Genomic DNA, 18,992 nt, shown 5'->3' with positions numbered 1-18,992 from the left:
GACCTGGGTTCAAATACTATTTGAAATCACTTCAAATTCTTTATTTGGCCGGTATTGAGCTTGCCTGGCGCCATGGAACCAGTAGAATAGTCGCACACCTGTAAACCCAGTCCATCTAGAACCACAGGCAGGCCAAATCAACAGTTTAAAGTATTTGAAAGATTTCACATAGTATTTGAACCCAGGTATGCTGTCCACAGATCTCCAATAACCTCTCCTCTACTATATACTACACTTTATGAGTCCTCTGAATAGGCTGGAGAGGATAGCTGAGAAAGCGGTTGGTTGGTCCCCATAGGACAGTGATATGGAGGGGGTCACCTTCTGGAAAATGACAGTGGCTGCATCTGAAATCACACCCTATTTCCTGTATAGTGTACTACTTTATACCAGAGGGTCAACCAACCGATCTCTCCACCATGTCACCCAGACTCCATTTCAAATCAAATCAAATGTTATGTCACATGCTTTGTAAACAACAGGTGTAGACTAACAGTGAAATGCTTACTTACGGGCCCTTCCCAACAATGCTGAGAGAAAATAAATAGAAATAACTGGAGAGAATAAAATCAAAACATGTTCAGAAGCAGCCAGTGTCACCTTGTTGTGTACCAAGCTCAGAGTTTCCAAACGTTTCCCCTCCTATTCAAAGGGAGGAATCCCTAGCCCTCAGTCTGCTGTGACAGTCATCTTCATTAACGTTGAACATAATGAACATCAACGTAAAACTATTTCTTAGTGTTATAGTGGATATTTAGCCCCATCTAATGGTTGACTTTTAATAAACTACAATATAGAATACTAGTTCGGATATTCTGTCATTTGCACCTTTAAAAAGGCTAGATTCACCCATTTTGAATGTTATATTGTTTTTGTGCATCTCTGAGTGATGTTTTATCTACGCTGGAAATTAATAGGAATACAACTTTTAGATCACGAAAACGTATCATTCACGCGGGAGGTTGTCTTCTCTCAAATGACCCATTTATATTTTTACGATATTCCTACATCGAGAAATATGTAATTTAATAGAGGGTCCACTACATTTCTCCTATATATCTGCCTCTTAAATCCAGGGTGCCGTTGCTAATGTCAGACTGCATCCTGCGAGCCACTGCTGGGCACATGGTGAGATTTTACACTCCTAAATTGATAGTAGTTTGTTTAGGCGATTGTACAGCTAACTAGCTACTTCACATGCTGATATTAACTTTGGTATTATTGTACAGTGAGGGAAAAAAGTATTTGATCCCCTGCTGATTTTGTACGTTTGCCCACTGACAAAGAAATGATCAGTCTATAATTTTAATGGTAGGTTTATTTTAACAGTGAGAGACAGAATAACAACAAAACAATCAAGAAAAACGCATGTCAAATGTTATAAATTGATTTGCATTTTAATGAGGGAAATAAATATCTGACCCCTCTGCAAAACATGACTTAGTACTTGGTGGCAAAACCCTTGTTGGCAATCAGAGGTCAGACGTTTCTTGTAGTTGGCCACCAGGTTTGCACACATCTCAGGAGGGATTTTGTCCCACGCCTCTTTGCAGATCTTCTCCAAGTCATTAAGGTTTCGAAGCTGACGTTTGGCAACTCGAAACTTCAGCTCCCTCCACAGATTTTCTATGGGATTAAGGTCTGGAGACTGGCTAGGCCACTCCAGGACCTTAATGTGCTTCTTCTTGAGCCACTCCTTTGTTGCCATGGCCATTTGTTTTGGGTCATTGTCATGCTGGAATACCCATTCACAACCCATGTCCAATGCCCTGGCTGAGGGAAGGAGGTTCTCACCCAAGATTTGACGGTCCCGTCCATCGTCCCTTTGATGCGGTGAAGTTGTCCTGTCCCCTTAGCAGAAAAACACCCCCAAAGCATAATGTTTCCACCTCCATGTTTGACGGTGGGGATGGGGTTCTTGGGGTCATAGGCAGCATTCCTCCTCCTCCAAACACGGCGACTTGAGGCGATGTCAAAGAGCTCCATTATGGTCTCATCTAACCACAACACTTTCACCCAGTTCTCCTCTGAATCATTCAGATGTTCATTGGCAAACTTCAGACGGGCATCTATATGTGCTTTCTTGAGCAGGGGGACCTTGCGGGCGCTGCAGGATTTCAGTCCTTCACAGCGTAGTGCGTTACCAATTGTTTTCTTGGTGACTACGGTCCCAGCTGCCTTGAGATCATTGACAAGATCCTCCTGTGTAGTTCTGGGCTGATTCCTCACCGTTCTCATGATCATTGCAACTCCACGAGGTGAGATCTTGCATGGAGTCCTATAGGCCGAGGGAGATTGACCGTTTGTTTGGGTTTCTTCCTTTTGCGAATAATCGCACCAACTGTTGTCACCTTCTCACCAAGCTGCTTGGCGATGGTCTTGTAGCCCATTCCAGCCTTGTGTAGGTCTACAATCTTGTCCCTGACATCCTTGGAGAGCTCTTTGGTCTCGGCCATGGTGGAGAGTTTGGAATCTGATTGATTGATTGCTTCTGTGGACAGGTGTCTTTTATACAGGTAACAAACTGAGATTAGGAGCACTCCCTTTAAGAGTGTGCTCCTAATCTCAGCTCGTTACCTGTATAAAAGACACCTGGGAGCCAGAAATCTTTCTGATTGAGAGGGGGTCAAATACTTATTTCCCTCATTAAAATGCAAATCAATTTATAACATCTTTGACATGCGTTTTTCTGGATTTGTTTGTTGTTATTCTGTCTCTCACTGTTCAAATAAACCTACCATTAAAATTATAGACTGATCATTTCTTTGTCAGTGGGCAAACGTACAAAATCAGCAGGGGATCAAATACTTTTTTCCCCTCACTGTATGTAGCTACATTTACTAGCTCGCAGCCAGCCCATAGAGCATTGCATGTTTTGTAGTCGACTTGAGCTGCAACAGATTTCCACGTTGCTACCAACCTTATTATAATGACAAAATAAACATTTGTTCACAAAAAAATATTCACAGTGTTATTTAACACAGTAAATTAAAGCAATTGTGGTTTTGGGTGGATTTTCCCTTTAAAGCTGTATGGCAAAGTAAGAATTGCTTTGATAAATGCTATAAGCTTGAATCTTGGTCTGAAGGACAAATTTAATTATGGAATAACACAATTGTCATTAACTATAACACATTGACAAGAACTGGATAGAGACACTTTTAATTGTTGAACGCAGAATATGAAGGTACATTGACTTTAATTGCAGTAAATAGATAATGTATTACTTCAGATGTCAATTTTCTGATGGAGAACCAACGAACCACAGTAGTCTGCCACCCTCTTGTGGACAAAATCCACAATTTCACTTCATTCAAAAACCACCACCATGCTCAGGAAATGGGGTTTGTTTATTCATAAGATATTCTTTAAAAAATCACATGAATTGAATGACTTTGATAAAACACTCCTTTGGCTCCCAAAGGTAGGTGTGTGTGGGCGAGTTCGTTTTGCATAGCCCGCTGCTCACGGGTGGATGAAGATTTCACTTTAGGACCAATGGTCTAATATGTAAACCCCGCCCACCCAGGGCACCAGGCAATGCAAAACTAACTCGCCTTGTGTGTGTGCGCATGACTCTGGTGGTCCACCCAGGTTGGGGCTCTCTAAGCCATCGGCCCAAGGGGGGCCAGTAGGGTAGGGCTACATTCCAAATATCCACACTAACATACCACTTAGAACGGAGCAATGTAGCATGGAATGCTAGTGTGGGTATTAGAACAGCCATACAGGTGTCAGGGCTTGAGGAGGATGGATATGGAGGTCTCTCTGATGGAGGGAGGGAGGGATTGGTCCTTTAGTCGTCCAGGAAGAAGTAGTTCCCACTCTTCTTCTGTTCACAATCCTAGATATACAACATAGAGATTGGGTTACAGAGGAGCCACAATCCTAGATATACAACAGAGATTGGGTTACAGAGAAGCCACAATACTAGATATTCAACATAGAGATTGTATAGATTGGGTTAGAGGAGAGCAAAGGACAGAAAATGGAGTCGTGCTGAATGAATTAACTGAATGAAAGGCAATAATAGTCAATACGTTACTAAAAGCACAAAATGGATGTAAATAAACGTAGGTTTTCCCCTGTACCTTTATGGAATTCATCTTGTTGATCCTTGGTCGGAAGTTGTTGGGGTCTCTCCTGAACGTGATCTCCAGTTGTGATAGGAACTTGTTCATCCCTGCGAGTAAGGTCTGTGGCCTGAGAGGTCAAACGTTGACAGGGCTTGTGTTACACGCATCCTTAAGAGCTAAACATGGGTTCCTAACAACAACCCATATCTTAGCATGCTTTCAGTGTGTCTTGTCATGAAAATACCACTTTCCTGTCAGACTGGAACATGAATTTCACAGTCAAGATTTGCCTATATTTTGAAGTGGGGAGTTTGACAGTTTGCTTACAAATCACCCAATAATCAGTTTGAAGGAGGTAAGAGTTCCATCAAGTTAAGGGAAGAGAACAATATCTTGAAGAACAGCAGACATTAAGGAATACCAGACATGTTGGGTAAATCAGTGGATGAGACTATCAAACCAAATGATGGGAAGGGTTGACGTACGTGTTGGCAGCGGTGCTTCGTGAGGGAATACCGTCGAACACGATGACGCGGTCAGCCAGGTAGGTGGCCATGATGAAGTCATGCTCCACCACGAACGCTGTCTTCTTGGCATGGAGGATGAATCTAGAAACAAATGAATGTATCAAAATCAATGGCATCCATTTAAGTCCATTAAGGTTTGTGAGGTTATAGAGTTTCTGTATTTCCTGTCAAACTAATCAAAACACAGATGATTAAAAAGACAAAGGTGTGTGAATGGTACTGCCGTGAGCAATGCAAAGCACTAGATGGATCTCTTAGCTGGAGGTAGACGTTCACCTTAAACAAAGATCTAGGATCAGAGTGTGTGTATGTGTACAGGTGTGTGTGGTTACCTTTTGATGACCTTGGCGCACACGAGACGCTGCTCAGAGTCCAGGTAGGCGGAGGGCTCGTCTATCAGGTAGACATCAGCTGGTTTCCCCAGACACAGAGCCATGGCCACCCTCTGCAACTCTCCTCCAGACAGGTTCTGGACCTACAGAGACACAAGCAGGGGGGTGTTCATTAGACACCAAACAGAAGAAAACGGATTGAAACAGGGAGGGACTACCTGAACTGGACTTGTCCAATAAGAAATGCTTGTTTTCATTTTCTGATCTGGTGTGTATGGTCCATTGGGGCACCGCGTAGAAAAGTGTTTTGCATCAGAATTGTTTTTATTCTGTTTTTTACTGGACAAGTTCGAATAGTAGTACCTCCCCGTTTCGCACCGTTGCAAAACATTCTATGCCAACTGAACACAACCCAGAATGCACAACTTACGTCCTGGTCGATGATGCTCTCAATCTGCATAGGCTTCATGACGTCAGTCACAAACTGAGGGTGAGTATAGGCGTCTCGGATCTTCTCATGGAGCAGGGCCCGCACACTACCCTACAGAGAAAGAGGGAGTTAGTTAGTCAGGGTCTGAGAGGGGCACACTACCCTACAGAGACAGAGGGAGTTAGTTAGTCCAGGTCTGAGAGGGGCACACTACCCTACAGAGACAGAGGGAGTTAGTTAGTCAGGGTCTGAGAGGGGCACACTACCCTACAGAGACAGAGGGAGTTAGTTAGTCAGGGTCTGAGAGGGGCACACTACCCTACAGAGACAGAGGGAGTTAGTTAGTCAGGGTCTGAGAGGGGCACACTACCCTACAGAGACAGAGGGAGTTAGTTAGTCAGGGTCTGAGAGGGGCACACTACCCTACAGAGACAGAGGGAGTTAGTTAGTCAGGGTCTGAGAGGGGCACACTACCCTACAGAGACAGAGGGAGTTAGTTAGTCAGGGTCTGAGAGGGGCACACTACCCTACAGAGACAGAGGGAGTTAGTTAGTCAGGGTTTTAGAGGGGCACACTACCCTACAGAGACAGAGGGAGTTAGTTAGTCAGGGTCTGAGAGGGGCACACTACCCTACAGAGACAGAGGGAGTTAGTTAGTCAGGGTTTTAGAGGGGCACACTACCCTACAGAGACAGAGGGAGTTAGTTAGTCAGGGTCTGAGAGGGGCACACTACCCTACAGAGACAGAGGGAGTTAGTTAGTCAGGAGATGAGGGGCACACTACCCTACAGAGACAGAGGGAGTTAGTTAGTCAGGGTCTGAGAGGGGCACACTACCCTACAGAGACAGAGGGAGTTAGTTAGTCAGGGTTTTAGAGGGGCACACTACCCTACAGAGACAGAGGGATTTAGTCAGGAGATGAGAGGGGCACACTACCCTACAGAGACAGAGGGAGTTAGTTAGTCAGGGTCTGAGAGGGGCACACTACCCTACAGAGACAGAGGGATTTAGTTAGTCAGGGTTTTAGAGGGGCACACTACCCTACAGAGACAGAGGGATTTAGTCAGGAGATGAGAGGGGCACACTACCCTACAGAGACAGAGGGAGTTAGTTAGTCCAGGTCTGAGAGGGGCACACTACCCTACAGAGACAGAGGGAGTTAGTTAGTCAGGGTCTGAGAGGGGCACACTACCCTACAGAGACAGAGGGAGTTAGTTAGTCAGGGTCTGAGAGGGGCACACTACCCTACAGAGACAGAGGGAGTTAGTTAGTCAGGGTCTGAGAGGGGCACACTACCCTACAGAGACAGAGGGAGTTAGTTAGTCAGGGTCTGAGAGGGGCACACTACCCTACAGAGACAGAGGGAGTTAGTTAGTCAGGGTCTGAGAGGGGCACACTACCCTACAGAGACAGAGGGAGTTAGTTAGTCAGGGTCTGAGAGGGGCACACTACCCTACAGAGACAGAGGGAGTTAGTTAGTCAGGGTTTTAGAGGGGCACACTACCCTACAGAGACAGAGGGAGTTAGTTAGTCAGGGTCTGAGAGGGGCACACTACCCTACAGAGACAGAGGGAGTTAGTTAGTCAGGGTTTTAGAGGGGCACACTACCCTACAGAGACAGAGGGAGTTAGTTAGTCAGGGTCTGAGAGGGGCACACTACCCTACAGAGACAGAGGGAGTTAGTTAGTCAGGAGATGAGGGGCACACTACCCTACAGAGACAGAGGGAGTTAGTTAGTCAGGGTCTGAGAGGGGCACACTACCCTACAGAGACAGAGGGAGTTAGTTAGTCAGGGTTTTAGAGGGGCACACTACCCTACAGAGACAGAGGGATTTAGTCAGGAGATGAGAGGGGCACACTACCCTACAGAGACAGAGGGAGTTAGTTAGTCAGGGTCTGAGAGAGGCACACTACCCTACAGAGACAGAGGGATTTAGTTAGTCAGGGTTTTAGAGGGGCACACTACCCTACAGAGACAGAGGGATTTAGTCAGGAGATGAGAGGGGCACACTACCCTACAGAGACAGAGGGAGTTAGTTAGTCAGGGTCTGAGAGGGGCACACTACCCTACAGAGACAGAGGGAGTTAGTTAGTCAGGAGATGAGGGGCACACTACCCTACAGAGACAGAGGGAGTTAGTTAGTCAGGGTCTGAGAGGGGCACACTACCCTACAGAGACAGAGGGAGTTAGTTAGTCAGGGTTTTAGAGGGGCACACTACCCTACAGAGACAGAGGGAGTTAGTTAGTCAGGGTCTGAGAGGGGCACACTACCCTACAGAGACAGAGGGAGTTAGTTAGTCAGGAGATGAGAGGGGCACACTACCCTACAGAGACAGAGGGATTTAGTTAGTCAGGGTTTTAGAGGGGCACACTACCCTACAGAGACAGAGGGATTTAGTCAGGAGATGAGAGGGGCACACTACCCTACAGAGACAGAGGGAGTTAGTTAGTCAGGGTCTGAGAGGGGCACACTACCCTACAGAGAAAGAGGGAGTTAGTTAGTCAGGGTCTGAGAGGGGCACACTACCCTACAGAGACAGAGGGAGTTAGTTAGTCAGGAGATGAGAGGGGCACACTACCCTACAGAGACAGAGGGAGTTAGTTAGTCAGGAGATGAGAGGGGCACACTACCCTACAGAGACAGAGGGAGTTAGTTAGTCAGGAGATGAGAGGGGCACACTACCCTACAGAGACAGAGGGAGTTAGTTAGTCATGGTCTGAGAGGGGCACACTACCCTACAGAGAAAGAGGGAGTTAGTTAGTCAGGGTCTGAGAGAGGCACACTACCCTACAGAGACAGAGGGAGTTAGTTAGTCAGGGTCTGAGAGGGGCACACTACCCTACAGAGACAGAGGGAGTTAGTTAGTCAGGGTCTGAGAGGGGCACACTACCCTACAGAGACAGAGGGAGTTAGTTAGTCATGGTCTGAGAGGGGCACACTACCCTACAGAGACAGAGGGAGTTAGTTAGTCAGGGTCTGAGAGGGGCACACTACCCTACAGAGACAGAGGGAGTTAGTTAGTCAGGGTCTGAGAGGGGCACACTACCCTACAGAGACAGAGGGAGTTAGTTAGTCAGGGTCTGAGAGGGGCACACTACCCTACAGAGACAGAGGGAGTTAGTTAGTCAGGAGATGAGAGGGGCACACTACCCTACAGAGACAGAGGGAGTTAGTTAGTCAGGAGATGAGAGGGGCACACTACCCTACAGAGACAGAGGGAGTTAGTTAGTCAGGAGATGAGAGGGGCACACTACCCTACAGAGAAAGAGGGAGTTAGTTAGTCAGGGTCTGAGAGGGGCACACTACCCTACAGAGACAGAGGGAGTTAGTTAGTCAGGAGATGAGAGGGGCACACTACCCTACAGAGAAAGAGGGAGTTAGTTAGTCAGGGTCTGAGAGGGGCACACTACCCTACAGAGACAGAGGGAGTTAGTTAGTCAGGAGATGAGATGGGCAGGTGTCTGTGTTAGAGGTGTTTAGTTGTCAAGGCAGTGACTGGTTGGTACCTACTTTGAATTTGGGGCTGATCTTTTGGGGTTTGTAGCTGACGTTCAGGATAGGCACTTCCCCTTTGGAAGTAATAGAAAATGTTTAGGAAAAACTTACACAAAACATTAAGAACACCTTCCTAATATTGAGTTGCACCACCCCCTTTTGCCCTCAGAACAGCCTCACTTACATTTTTTGTCTTGTCCATTCACCCTCTGAATGACACACATACACAATCCATGTCTTAATTGTCTCAAGGCTTAAAAATCCTTCTTTAACTCGTCTCCTCCCCTTCATCTACACTGATTTGAAGTGGATTTAACAAGTGACATCAATAAGGGATCATCGCTTTCACCTGAATTTACCTGGCCAGTCTGTCATGGAAAGAGCAGGTGTTCCTAATGTTTTGTTCACTCAGTGTATAGTGGAGTACATGGTTCCAGCAATTAGACAATGTGAAGAGGAAATAAATTGTCAAATGTTATTTACCCCCTTCATCTGGTTTCAGACGACCAGCCAGCATTCTGATGAACGTGGTTTTGCCCGTCCCTGAAAGAGAGGATTTAGAAATAAGACTCATTATATGGAACACACACCCCCTCTCCTCACACACTCCTCCACCATTCCCTTCCCCCTCTCCTCACCATTCTCTCCCAGCATGACCATGATCTCAGAGTCGGTGAACTCTCCCTCCAGGATCTCCAGGGCAAAGTCTCCCATGTTCTTCTTCATGTGGGGGTACTGGTAGTGGCACATCCTCTTGATCTCTTCCTCGTTGGCCGTCTCTGCCACCTAGTGTTATATTACACAGTATTATCACATTATTATCTCTGCCACCTAGTGTTATATTACACAGTATTATCACATTATTATATCTGCCACCTAGTGTTATATTACACAGTATTATCTCTGCCACCTAGTGTTATATTACACAGTATTATCACATTATTATCTCTGCCACCTAGTGTTATATTACACTGTATTATCACATTATATCCGCCACCTAGTGTTATATTACACAGTATGATTACATTATCTCCGCCACCTACTGTTACATTACACAGTATTATCACATTCTCTGCCACCTACTGTTATATTACACAGTATTATCACATTATCATCTCTGCCATCCTAGTGTTATATTACACATTATTATCACATTATTATCTCTGCCATCCTAGTGTTATATTACACAGTATTATCACATTATCTCTGCCACCTAGTGTTATATTACACAGTATTATCACATTATTATCTCTGCCATCCTAGTGTTATATTACACAGTATTATCACATTATCTCTGCCACCTAATGTTATATTACACTGTATTATCACATTATTATCTCTGCCACCTAGTGTTATATTACACAGTATTATCACATTATCTCTGCCACCTAGAGTTATATTAAACAGTATTATCACATTATCTCTGGCACCTAGCGTTATATTACACAGTATTATCACATTATCTCTGCCACCTAGCGTTATATTACACAGTATTATCACATTATTGTAGTTTTTATCGATTATTATGAACTGGATGGTTCGAGCCCTAAATGCTGATTGTCTGAAAGCCATGGTATATCAGACCGTATACCATGGGTAAGACAAAAAAACTACTTTTTACTATTCTAATTAGGTTGGTAACCAGTTTATAACAGCAATAAGGCACCTCTGGGGTTTGTGGCACTCTGCGTTGCGTCATGCATAAGAACAACCCTTAGCCGTGATATATTGCTTATTTTTATGACATTACCTTGAACACCAGCGATATCTCCCTGAAGCGCAGATTCTCCGTGGGAACATAGCCATCCAGGAAGATGTTGATGCCTGGAGAAGGGAGCGGAGGAGGACTGGGGTTAGAGGTGAAGCTGCCAAATGAACAGGACAGTTGTGCATTGGGAAAATATCCATTGGTTGTGGGATCATTTGGTTGTGGTGAAATGTTCCCCTGACTTAGATTTGGAAAAGCTGTGGTACCATTTTGAGGGTAAGTGAGAGGGGGGTGGTCTATAGGGTGTTGCGCTAGGCTAGGGGCTTAAGACTTTCTTGAAATGTCTGTACCAGTTGGCTCTGCAGCAGACCCATGAGACAGAGTGTAGCCTGCCATGCACTGAGGATATGCTTTATCCATAGAAAACCTATTCAGTATCAATGCTAAAGAAAAAAAGAACAAAACAACTAAACATATCAATAGCCAGGGCATCATTGTGAATTAGAACGTGTTCTTAATTAACTGACTCACCTGGTTAAATAAAAGGTTAAATAAATAAAATAGGTAAGTAAGAGGGTGAAGAGGTCAGGGCCTAAAATTAACACCCGCCACCTGACAAATGCGGGTAGATATTGGCATTGGCGGATAAGTTGTCCATTTCACCAGCCACGTTTGCGGGTGGTCAGGGTTCCATAGGGCGAGCATTTCACTCACATTTGTGAATACAAATATTCAAGTATGCTCACATTTATAGTAAAATAAATGCTGCAGTAGCTGTTTTCAAAGTATTTCTGCAGTTTTGTTTCATAGATGGTAATTTAATCGCACAAAGTCAAAGAACTACAAATCCTATATAGCCTATCTCACCTTGCATTGCAACACTGCCTGGCTGCGTGCTGTGCGCACGTAAAGAGTGAAAGATTCATTTTTAGAAGCGCTGTGCACAGGCATAAACATTGGTCTAATTTACAGAAAAACGAAAGTCTACTGACGTGAGACTTTATCCTTGTGTTTCTTGGCTATTTACATTGTTTTGTTCACAAGCTAGGTTGTTTTTCTATGTTTGCATTTCAACTGCTAGGGAAGAGAAGACAAGGCTTGTACTAGTCAGACTCAATCTCACAGGCACAAACATGACTGGAGTCACATTACCACGGTAACCTCACGCCCTTAAAGGGGCAGGTGAAAAGACTCATGTCACAAAAAGTAATTATTCAATATACCACAAGTTACTTCTTACTAGTAATACCTTTATGGTCCTCTGTAGCTCAGCTGGTAGAGCACGGCGCTTGTAACGCCAAGGTAGTGGGTTCGATCCCCGGGACCACCCATACACAAAAAAAATTATGCAAGCATGACTGTAAGTCGCTTTGGATAAAAGCGTCTGCTAAATGGCATATTATTATTATTTATTGTTTTAGAAACATTACAATGCATGCTAATCTGTTTTTCTGTGTTTTGTTGGTGTAATTGTATCGACCCAAAACTATTTTGGCTGGTAAACAATCTGAGTGGCTGGTAGATTTTTAAATCTACCAGTCACAATGGCTGGTGGACCAAAAAGTTAATTTTATACCCTGGAAGAGGTAGTCACCTTCCCTGACTCCAAAGGGCATAGTGACCATTCCGTTGGCGCTGGACACTCCGTACAGACAGTGTAGTGTTTATGGTGTAGTATGTAGTGTTTAGGGTCCTACCTTCCCTGACTCCAAAGGGCATAGTGACCACTCCATAGGCACTGGGCACTCCATACAGACAGCAGATGAAGTCAGACAGGTAGTCCAGCACACTCAGGTCGTGTTCCACCACTATGATATATCTGGGAGAGAGAGGGCAAAATACAAGTCAAGAGTCTATAAGACAAGACAAAGCTGATGGAAGAATAGTGGATAATGTTGAAGTAGGCATAAAACCAAAGCAAACCGAGTAAAATAGGGAGGAACTACCAGGGTTGTGTTTAATAGGAAGAAAAACGGAAGAAAACTGAAACGGGACGTTACTACCTGAATTTGTCCAATGAGAAACTCTTGTTTTTCTTTTTCTGTTGCAAAACACTTTGCTACAGTATGCCCTTATGAACACGGCCCAGTCCTCTAGTGAGAGCATCATGTAATGTAACGGACCTGTCTGGGGAGATGAGGGAGCGGATGGTGACGGCAGCTCTTAAACGCTGCTTCACATCCAGGTAACTGGACGGCTCGTCAAACATGAAGCTGGAATGAACCACATAAAGAGAGCCGCGTTAAAAACCACATAACATACTCAGTCAAAGATGGCCTCTGCTGATGGGGCCAAAGACTGACTGAAGCTGTTGACTTACATGTCTGCTCTCTGGATGCAGACCACAGCGATGGCAAAGCGCTGCAGCTCTCCTCCTGATAGGTCCTCCACATTCCTCTCCCTGAGATGAGTCAGATCTGAGAGAGGAAAGAGATGAAATAATCTGCTGGCCAAATGGTATATTTTACTGACAACTTCACTGTAGAAGTGGGTCAAAAGGAACGTTTAACATAAATGGAAAATTAGGATTACATATAGACAAACATTAGATTATAGACTCGAAGAGAAGAAGACAAGGGGAGAACCCAATCCAAACGTACCAAGCTGCTCACAGACGATGGTCTCCGTCTTGGAGTCGTCTTTCCTGCTCAGAATGGAGCCCACAGTCCCCTGGTGGCGGAACAAAGCACTACTGTTAGCCCGTCAGACAACAATTCAGTACAGATCTGTGTATCTGGAACGCACCCATTATATCCCCTCATTTCTACAGGTCTGAACCCACACCCACGGGCTTGACTGACCTTGACAGTCTTGGGGATCTGGTCGACGTACTGGGGCTTGACGATGGCCTTCAGGTCATCCTCCAGGATCTTGGTAAAGTAGTTCTGGAGCTCAGAGCCACGGAAGTAGGTCAGGATCTCCTGCCAGTCTGGTGGAGCCTGGTGGAGGACCGGGAGAGAATGGAGCTTTTGAAACTAGGGATAAGTGTGATGTAACACAGCAAGGTGTTATAGTAACTAGTTGCATTTCAGTCATTAAGCTGACACTGTAAAGTCATTCAGCTGACATACAGTGGGGATAACAAGTATTTGATACACTGCTGATTTTGCAGGTTTTCCTACTTACAAAGCATGTAGAGGTCTGTAATTTTTATCATAGGTACACTTCAACTGTGAGAAATGGAATCTAAAACAAAAATCCAGAAAATCACAATGTGTGATTTTTAAGTAATTAATTTGTTATAAGTATTTGATCACCTATCAACCAGTAAGAATTCCGGCTCTCACAGTCCTGTTAGTTTTTCTTTAAGAAGCCCTCCTGTTCTCCACTCATTACCTGTATTAACTGCACCTGTTTGAACTCGTTACCTGTATAAAAGACACCTGTCCACACACTCAATCAAACAGACTCCAATCTCTCCACAATGGCCAAGACCAGAGAGCTGTGTAAGGACATTAGGGATAAAATTGTACACCTGCACAAGGCTGGGATGGGCTACAGGACAATAGGCAAGCAGCTTGGTGAGAAGGCAACAACTGTTGGCGCAATTATTAGAAAATGGAAGAAGTTCAAGATGACGGTCAATCACCCTCGGTCTGGGGCTCCATGCAAGATCTCACCTCGTGGGGCATCAATGATCATGAGGAAGGTGAAGGATCAGCCCAGAACTACATGGCAGGACCTGGTCAATGACCTGAAGAGAGCTGGGACCACAGTCTCAAAGAAAACCATTAGTAACACACTACGCCGTCATGGATTAAAATCCTGCAGCGCACGCAAGGTCCCCCTGCTCAAGCCAGCGCATGTCCAGGCCCGTCTGAAGTTTGCCAATGACCATCTGGATGATTCAGAGGAGGAATGGGAGAATGTCATGTGGTCTGATGACACAAAAAATTGAGCTTTTTGGTCTAAACTCCACTCGCCGTGTTTGGAGGAAGAAGGATGATTACAACCCCAAGAACACCATCCCAACCGTGAAGCATGGAGGTGAAAACATCATTCTTTGGGGATACTTTTCTGCAAAGGGGACAGGACGACTGCACCGTATTGAGGGGAGGATGGATGGGGCCATGTATCGCGAGATCTTGGCCAACAACCTCCTTCCCTCAGTAAGAGCATTGAAGATGGGTCGTGGCTGGGTCTTCCAGCATGACAACGACCCGAAACACACAGCCAGGGCAACTAAGGAGTGGCTCCGTAAGAAGCATCTCAAGGTCCTGGAGTGGCCTAGCCAGTCTCCAGACCTGAACCCAATAGAACATCTTTGGAGGGAGCTGAAAGTCCGTATTGCCCAGCGACAGCCCCGAAACCTGAAGGATCTGGAGAAGGTCTGTATGGAGGAGTGGGCCAAAATCCCTGCTGCAGTGTGTGCAAACCTGGTCAAGACCTACAGGAAACGTATGATCTCTGTAATTGCAAACAAAGGTTTCTGTACCAAATATTAAGTTCTGCTTTTCTGATGTATCAAATACTTATGTCATGCAATAAAATGCAAATTAATTACTTAAAAATCATACAATGTGATTTTCTGGATTTTTGTTTTAGATTCCGTCTCTCACAGTTGAAGTGTACCTATGATAAACATTACAGACCTCTACATGCTTTGTAAGTAGGAAAACCTGCTAAATCAGCAGTGTATCAAATACTTGTTCTCCCCACTGTAATTATCCAGAGGGACTTCCAATAAGTGACTGTGTGATCCTTTAAACATTTTAAAGCCATATAATGTATTAGACATTTAGCTACATTCTCTACAAGGCTGTGTCATAAAACTAATAGTTACACACTTACATCATACTTTCCCAAGTTAGGCTTCTGTTTTCCAGCCAGAATTTTCAGCGCCGTGGATTTCCCGATTCCATTGGTGCCCACAAGTCCCAAAACCTCTCCAGGTCTGGGAATGGGTAATCTGGAATGGAATATTGCAAAAGTACAGTCCATGGATTCAAGACAGAAACAAACGTTTATTGAGATTAGGCCTATTTGAGACAAACACAGCCCTCTTTACCTTGAAAATTAACCCACCTATGCAACTTGAAGGAGTTGGCACAGTATCTGTGAGTTGTCTCTTTCTCGAGGTTGCTTGGCAAGTTGACAATAGACAAGGCCCCAAATGGACATTTCTGGAAGAAAAAATAAGTCAGTGCTAAGTGCCATGTAATCAGGACTGAAGGTAAATACATAAAGAAAACACTACTCGTCCACATTTGTATCAACAGAGGGTCAGTCATTTTGTTACAATTTTACCTTGATACAGATGCCACATCCGATACAGAGTGATTCAGAAATCCACACAATTTTGCTCTGAGCTGTGACTTCTATGCACAGTTTGCCTGCAAGACAAAAAGATTACAAAGATGAATGACAGTTGAGGCTTGAAAAAGTAAACATGGACCATTTCAACTGTACATAACTTGAGGCATTATCTTTTAGGCTACTGCCTCAAGACTTGGAGGAATTAGTTATAGTGTATGTGTCAGTGATATTATAATAGGCCAAGATTCTCAAGTACTAGGTTCAGTACAGTAGGAAAGGATGCAACACAAGTCTTACCCATCCGAACCACAGGGCAACTCTTCTTGCACTCCTGCCGGCATTTCTTTGGCTTGCATTTGTCATGGTTCACAATGGCGATTCTGGTGTTTTTCTCCGACATTCTGCCTGCCTCTTGTCAACTCTTGGCGGAGCAGAATCCCTCCCCAGAGTACTGCAATACAGAGATATGACAGTTTTGATCAGACAAGACAAGGGTTAGGCCTGTAGTGTCTGCAGAGACAGTGAGTCAGATTGATAACAGTTTGGATGAATGAACACAGAAATGGCCTGTAAATTAGTATTTACTATGGATCCCCATTAGCTGCTACCAAGGCAGTAGCTATTCTTCCTAGGGTCCAGCAAAATTAAGGCAGTTATACAATTTAAAAAACATTACACTACATTCACAACACATTAAGTGTGTGCTCCAAATCTGGGGGAGGCAAGAAAGAAGAACGTATCTAGTTATATCTATCTCGTATCCATCTCCCACTTCGAGACAAGAAAGCGAGATGGATAACGTTAGTTACAACTAACGTTAGATAACTATTAACACTGGTAAATATGAAACAAGGATAGCCATCAACAAAGAGACGGAGACTGTCAAAGTGGCATCAACACTGCTCAGCTAGCTAGATTAGCAAATCAGCCAACTAGCATTTAGTTTACCTTAGCTAGTTACATTACCGTTAGCTAGGGTCACTTAATCCAAATCAGCTGGAAATATTTGCGTTGGCTCACATTGTTAGCTATAAAAACTAGTTAGCCAGCTTACTAGTGTCAGTGAGCTATAATTAAACACCGGGTAACTTAATTGGCAGTTATAAACTATCAAATAAACGATCAGCTGTCATGTGAAATTAACAGAGGTGGCTGTGATACACTAGCTAGTAAGCTAACGTTAGCTAGCTAGTTGGCTAACGAACAGTGCTGACGTTTGTGCTAACTCTGTTAGCTAGCTAGCCAGCTGGACAAGCAGCCCATTAAAACATTATTTATTTGACAAGTTTGTAACTACTATCATTTACATTTTAATCCAACTCACCCAGAAACACTCTTCGGGTGATTCTGTCCTCCAGGAATGATACTTTAGGTTTTAAAGTGTCGTTTTACTACGGTGTTTCAAACAACGTGTTCTCAACGGGGAGCGAACGCCGGGAGAAAAATGGCGCTCCCATGCGTAAAGTTTGGCGACGTCCAGCTATGCGTCGCTGTGACGTAGGTATCCTACTAGAATAAAAAGTGGGAGTAGGTTATTTGAGGTGATGGCAAAGCAGAACATCTGTTAGAAATTCCTAGAAAGAAATTGAAGGGTATGATCAGAAATGTTTAATTGAATTTGAGAGGCCTTCAATGTAAACTCAAGCTCATGTGTCATTTTACTTCTGTAAGATACAATGGCTTCATTTTCAACTTGGCCTTAATGAAAAGTCTGTCAATGGTTTCACCAAGCCATCAAATTAATAAAGGGGAAATATGTTACTTATCTAAAACAAGTTATTTTAACTACATAGGCCCATTGATGCTAAGATGTTTAGAAACATGAATCATACTGTATTTATCATATAGGAAAATTGCTTTTGAAGGCATCTCTGGCTGCAGTGCAACTGGTGTCTTCAATGTTGTGTCACATACTATATCAAAATGCAGAATGAGACAAAGTGTCTATTCTTAAACCACCATAGGCCTACTCAAATCAGATCAAATCAAATTGTATTGGGCCAAATCGTACTGTTACGCGGAGTGGAACGGGGGAACCCAAGAGCAGACTCAGACAAGGAGACTGGGATGAAGTAACCAAGGTATTTATTGAGACACAGTTGGAAGATGGAGTGCAGGTCAGGGGAAACTGCTGGAAACTAGGTGCAGAGGCTGCGGCTGGAGCGAGGGGGGTTGAGACAGGGTGAGCAGGTCCGGAGGGGAATCCAAGGGAGTAGTAGAGTGGGGAATCCAGGACAGAGTAGCAGGATGACGAGACGTGGGACTGGAGACAGGGACCAGAGTCAGAGCAGGCAGAACTGTAGCGGAGAGGAAAACAGCGTGAGGCAAGGAAAACAGGCACAACAGGATCTGTATCATTGTATGCTGTAGCGTTAAGATTTCCCTTCACTGGATCTAAGGGGCCTAGCCCAAACCATAAAAAACAGCCCCAGACCATTATTCCTCCTCCACCAAACTTTACAGTTGGCACTATGCATTGGGGCAGATAGTGTTCTCCTGGCATCTGCCAAACCCAGATTCGTCCGTCGGACTGCCAGATGGTGAAGCGTGATTCATCACTCTAGAGAACGCGTTTCCACTGCTCCAGAGTCCAATGGCAGCGAGCTTTACACTACTCCAGCTGATGCTTGGCATTGCGCATGGTGATCTTAGGCTTGTGTGTGGCTGCTCAGCCATGGAAACCCATTTCATGAAACTCCAGACGAACAGTTATTGTGCTGACGTTGCTTCCAGAGGCAGTTTGGAACTCGGTAGTGAGTGTTGCAACTGAGGATAGACAATTTTTACGCGCTACGCACCTCAGCACTCGGTGGTCCCGTTCTGTGAGCTTGTGTGGCCTACCACTTCGCGGCTGAGCCGTTGTTGCTCCTAGACATTTCCACTTCACAATAACAGCACTTACAGTTGACCGGGGCAGCTCTAGCAGGGCAGAAATTTGACGAACTGACTTGTTGGAAAGGTGGTAGGCAGTGTGCCTCCGATGATGCATTGGGAAGACCGCACCACCCATATTCAACTAATAAAATAATGGACGACCTGACCAGAGAGGTCCAGAACCTGAAGAACAGCTTGCAGTTCTCCCAGGGTCAGCTCGATGAGTTGAAACAGGAGAACGGCAAGATGACAGCAATCTGTAAGTCATTGAGAGAGGACATCAGTTCTGTGT

At 44.6% G+C, this 18,992-nt stretch overlaps 1 protein-coding gene across 1 annotated transcript; it reads right to left on the bottom strand.

Annotated features, from left to right (window-relative positions):
• Positions 1 to 3,146: 3,146 nt before the first annotated feature.
• LOC311121942 (ATP-binding cassette sub-family E member 1) lies at positions 3,147 to 17,303 on the bottom strand. The gene is made up of 19 exons (XM_084196369.1): positions 17,151 to 17,303; positions 16,124 to 16,277; positions 15,818 to 15,903; positions 15,596 to 15,693; positions 15,362 to 15,479; positions 13,372 to 13,509; positions 13,171 to 13,240; positions 12,891 to 12,987; positions 12,694 to 12,783; positions 12,268 to 12,389; positions 10,613 to 10,686; positions 9,501 to 9,648; positions 9,346 to 9,405; positions 8,878 to 8,936; positions 5,366 to 5,476; positions 4,936 to 5,078; positions 4,562 to 4,684; positions 4,092 to 4,203; positions 3,147 to 3,844 (listed from the first exon to the last, which is right to left on the bottom strand). Exons 2-19 carry the CDS (start codon positions 16,224 to 16,226, stop codon positions 3,797 to 3,799), a joined length of 1,800 nt encoding a protein of 599 aa, XP_084052495.1. The 5' UTR covers positions 16,227 to 16,277; positions 17,151 to 17,303; the 3' UTR covers positions 3,147 to 3,796.
• Positions 17,304 to 18,992: the final 1,689 nt, after the last annotated feature.

Source organism: Coregonus lavaretus (assembly GCF_964263955.1).
Source record: "Coregonus lavaretus genome assembly, contig: HAP1_SCAFFOLD_1604, whole genome shotgun sequence".
Taxonomy (NCBI): Eukaryota; Metazoa; Chordata; class Actinopteri; order Salmoniformes; family Salmonidae; genus Coregonus; species Coregonus lavaretus.
Note: the sequence above shows the minus strand (reverse complement) of the source record. Positions and strands in the feature narration are given on the sequence as shown.

Bases quoted from the DNA above. Each gene is read 5' to 3' on its own strand.
- LOC311121942 (XM_084196369.1), bottom strand. From the start codon at position 16,226: ATGTCGGAGAAAAACACCAGAATCGCCATTGTGAACCATGACAAATGC. The intron at 15,480-15,595 runs GTGGGTTAATTT...ATTCCATTCCAG, and splicing joins AACTCCTTCAAGTTGCATAG to ATTACCCATTCCCAGACCTG. The intron at 12,784-12,890 runs GTAAGTCAACAG...GGTTCATTCCAG, and splicing joins TGCATCCAGAGAGCAGACAT to CTTCATGTTTGACGAGCCGT.